The sequence below is a fragment of the Cajanus cajan genome, chromosome 7, assembly GCF_000230855.2.
Source record: "Cajanus cajan strain Asha chromosome 7, NIPB_CcT2T_4, whole genome shotgun sequence".
Lineage (NCBI taxonomy): Eukaryota > Viridiplantae > Streptophyta > Magnoliopsida > Fabales > Fabaceae > Cajanus > Cajanus cajan.
In genome coordinates this window covers 4,993,147-4,996,548 of record NC_138523.1, presented here as the reverse complement: position 1 = coordinate 4,996,548, position 3,402 = coordinate 4,993,147, and the positions used below count along the sequence as shown (strand labels likewise).

Sequence of the window (3,402 nt, the reverse complement as noted above, 5' to 3'; positions counted from 1 at the left end):
ACTTTTTCTCCCTCGGACTAGGACACCATTCCCCCTAACTCTGTTGTGAAGCAAAAACAGTGAAGGTCTATAAAAGAATCTGTAAGTTTCCCCAAAAGCAGAGACAAGAAACAATAAGAAAATGTGTTGGAGTTGGTTCATTTTAATCTGTATTTTCACACAGGAATTGACTAATATTTTGTAACCTTTGGTCCTCAAAGTTAGTAAAACCTTCACAACATGCACCAGATATTTGCATAAATTCCACATAGAGATTTCCCTTCACATTAGCGTTGCTTCTATGCACAAACTAAACTAAACAAGCAAGGGTAATAAACATATATATTTTCCTAGCTAAGGAAGAGACTTATGCTAGCTACACAACTCTATTTTTCTTCTCATGACACACCATGATGAAACTGAACATGGACTTGTTGTGGCAGCTTCAATTCATAATCATGGCTCTCTCTTCTCCTTTTCCTGCCACAACAGTTTGGCTTTGGATCAGACCTTCCAGCCTCAAGAGGGAAGTTCAGAATGGCCTTCTGACCCCTCATCCTGAAAGCAGCACAATCATAGGCCTTAGCAGCATCAATTTCAGTGTCAAAAGTGCCAAGCCATACCCTTGCCCCTTTCCTTGTAGGGTCACGGATTTCAGCAGCAAACTTCCCCCAAGGCCTTCTCCTAACTCCCCTATAACGCTTTGCCTCATCATATTCTGATGATTTCTTTGCCTTCCCTTCTGATATTGGTTCAGGGGAATTGCATTTATTTGGTTCCTTTGAGGGCGTGGTGATGGCTCCTGTGGACTTGAGTGCCTTCTTGTGATCAACAAACTCCATGTCTGCTACCAAATCATAGCCTTCAAGGAAAGTGAAGAAGCTGCTGTGGTCTGAAATATATGAGGTGAAGTCAAATTCTGGTGATGAGGGGTGTTCAAGTTTTACAGGGTGGAGATTGGTGAGGAATGAATCTGAGATGTTCTCCCCTAAGAGATGTTGCCGTATGAGATCCAAGTTTGAAGTTTCTTCTGCTGTTGTCATCTTTAAGGAGTGATGAAACAATGTGAGGTGGATCATTGGATTGAAAATTGGTTAGCAGCTAAGGTGGTTATTTATATGCCTGTCTGTCAAGGGGAAAAGGGCCCCCCACAGCATAAAGTCATGGCTCAAATTGCTCTTGTCAATTAAATTAACAGGTCATATTGAATGTAAAATGCACTTTGGTGTTTAGCGTATGCTCTAACCTTTTAGATATTTTTCACAAAAATACTAGTATAATAGAATTTTTTGGGCATAGCAAGGATGTATCTATCTAATTACTTGTCCAGTTCAATTCAATTTGATAGCAACAATTACGTGTATGTTTGGTTTGCAGCTACAAACTTGCAAACTCATGTTTTAAGATATGTTTGAAAATTAGTTAAGTAATTTGAGTTTAAGTCGGCTGAAGTTGAAAAATAAATTGTACTTACAAATTTTTTCTTTTTTTTTTTTATCGAAACACATATTTCTCTGTTAAATATAATTTTAAACTGATATTTAAACGTACATTTATATTTCTTTTAAATGGGAAAGATATTCTTGACTTTTTTGAGACTGCAATGTTGCCTATTTTTATATATGTCTTATACTGACTTAGATGTCAGAGTGTTTATGAATGTGTATGTAGATCTATTTCTCACTAAAGTTGTTGTTACTTACTAGAACCCTCTCGATTTCTTACAACATTTACCACATTAAGGTTTCAAAAATACACCTCACCAGATACAAATTGTTGCTTTTACTTTTTATGCTTTAGAAAGTATGAACTCATGTTTATATCATCCAATCGAGTTTCCAAACACACCTTTACGAATGTGTTTTTTATTTACAATTTTTACACTTTCCAAGAACTTGAACATGAAAGATAATTTTAGGATTGAAGTTGAATGGCATTAATTTGAACGCAAAAACAAATAGATAATTCTTTTGGTGTAAGTTTTATTTATAGATATCAATAATTAGGACAATTTAATAAATGATGTCTTGTGTAATTTTTATCTATGTTTAAACAATGTTAGAGGTTTAAATTCTGTGTTATGTATGCAGTCGCGTTAAATCTTGGAGCCAACTATCTCATCTTTTAAAATGTCTCCAACTGCTATCGACGGTGGATACTCTAGGAACGAATAAAAAAAAATTAACTCTTCATTGATTTATTATATTTTAGAAAATAATTTCACACTACTTACATGTTTTTAACCTTTCGGTCTCATAAAAACATTTATTATTTTTATTTTCTCTAATTTGCATGATTTTTAGCTGAGGATTTCAACTCAGATATAGATTTGGTTCTTCATTTTGTTGTGAATTGTGAAGATGATTCAGCTTCTATTCACGTTGATATTTTTGGAGGCGATGATGATAGCGTTGCTTCTGTTCAAGACCCCATTGAGGAAGCTCGTCATAATGGGGTTGGATCTGTTGAAGCGAGATCGTGGACCCTTTATGGCTAGAACCTTGCTTTGGTGTTGTTTTTGAGTATCTAGAACATGTTCAAGATTCAGAAGTGTGAGATCGAAGAGGGTGTTGCTGTTAATCCCACCGATCAGGTTCTCATGGCCGACCACATCCTCCAAGCTACAGTTTCGTTTGTTGATTTCTTTTCTAAATTCCTGATTTGATTCATGTGTATGTGGAAAAGGTAATCAAATCAATTCATTCCCTGTATTATGTTTCTAGTGATTGATTTATGGGGAAAAAAATCCCATACTCCCACATGGGAGACGATGATTTTATTTTATTTCAGGGGAGGGAAACTAAAAACGAAAACAAATGAAGAATGAAATTGTAATCTAAGTTGAAATTCTCTGCTGAAAATTGTCAAAAGTTTGAGAGAACAAGATAAAAAAATAGTTATGTGAGAGATAATGAAATCGAAAGGTCAAAGATGAAACTATTCTTCAAAATATAATAAATTAATGAGAGACTAATATACAAAAATTAAAACTTATTTATAAAATAATAAATTTGATAAAAAAATTATACATAATATTATTTAAATAGCTATATAATCAAAAGAGATATTGATACTCTAAATAAAACTTGTACAAAAGGAATTGCCACACAAATATGCTATACACACATGGATTGGCATTAAGAGTGTATTAGAAAGTAGAAAATGAGCAAAATAATATATGCGTGCGCACACCAATCTATTTTAATCCGCTCATAGACAAGCTTTTCTGATGGCACAAGTGACAACTGATATTTTGGAAATATTTCCAGATGAACCTTGAAAGTGAAAATGAAAAAAAAATGTCATTTTCATAATTTTTTGAAAATTAAACACAAAGGAGGTTGAACGTAATGTTAAATTTGTGATTATAATCATTAAGTAGATAGTGATATTTGATTAAAGAATCTTTAATATGTTATTGAC

The 3,402-nt window shown here is 33.6% G+C and overlaps 1 protein-coding gene across 1 annotated transcript; it reads right to left on the bottom strand.

Moving 5' to 3' along the window:
- Nucleotides 1-231: 231 nt before the first annotated feature.
- LOC109813158 (ethylene-responsive transcription factor ERF107) lies at nucleotides 232-1,084 on the bottom strand. The gene has a single exon (XM_020377292.3). The coding sequence runs from the start codon at nucleotides 1,056-1,058 to the stop codon at nucleotides 378-380; it is 681 nt and encodes a 226-aa protein (XP_020232881.1). The 5' UTR covers nucleotides 1,059-1,084; the 3' UTR covers nucleotides 232-377.
- Between the last annotated feature and the right edge of the window lie 2,318 nt (nucleotides 1,085-3,402).

Coding starts and splice junctions, on each gene's coding strand:
- LOC109813158 (XM_020377292.3), bottom strand. CDS start 1,058: ATGATCCACCTCACATTGTTTCATCACTCCTTAAAGATGACAACAGCA.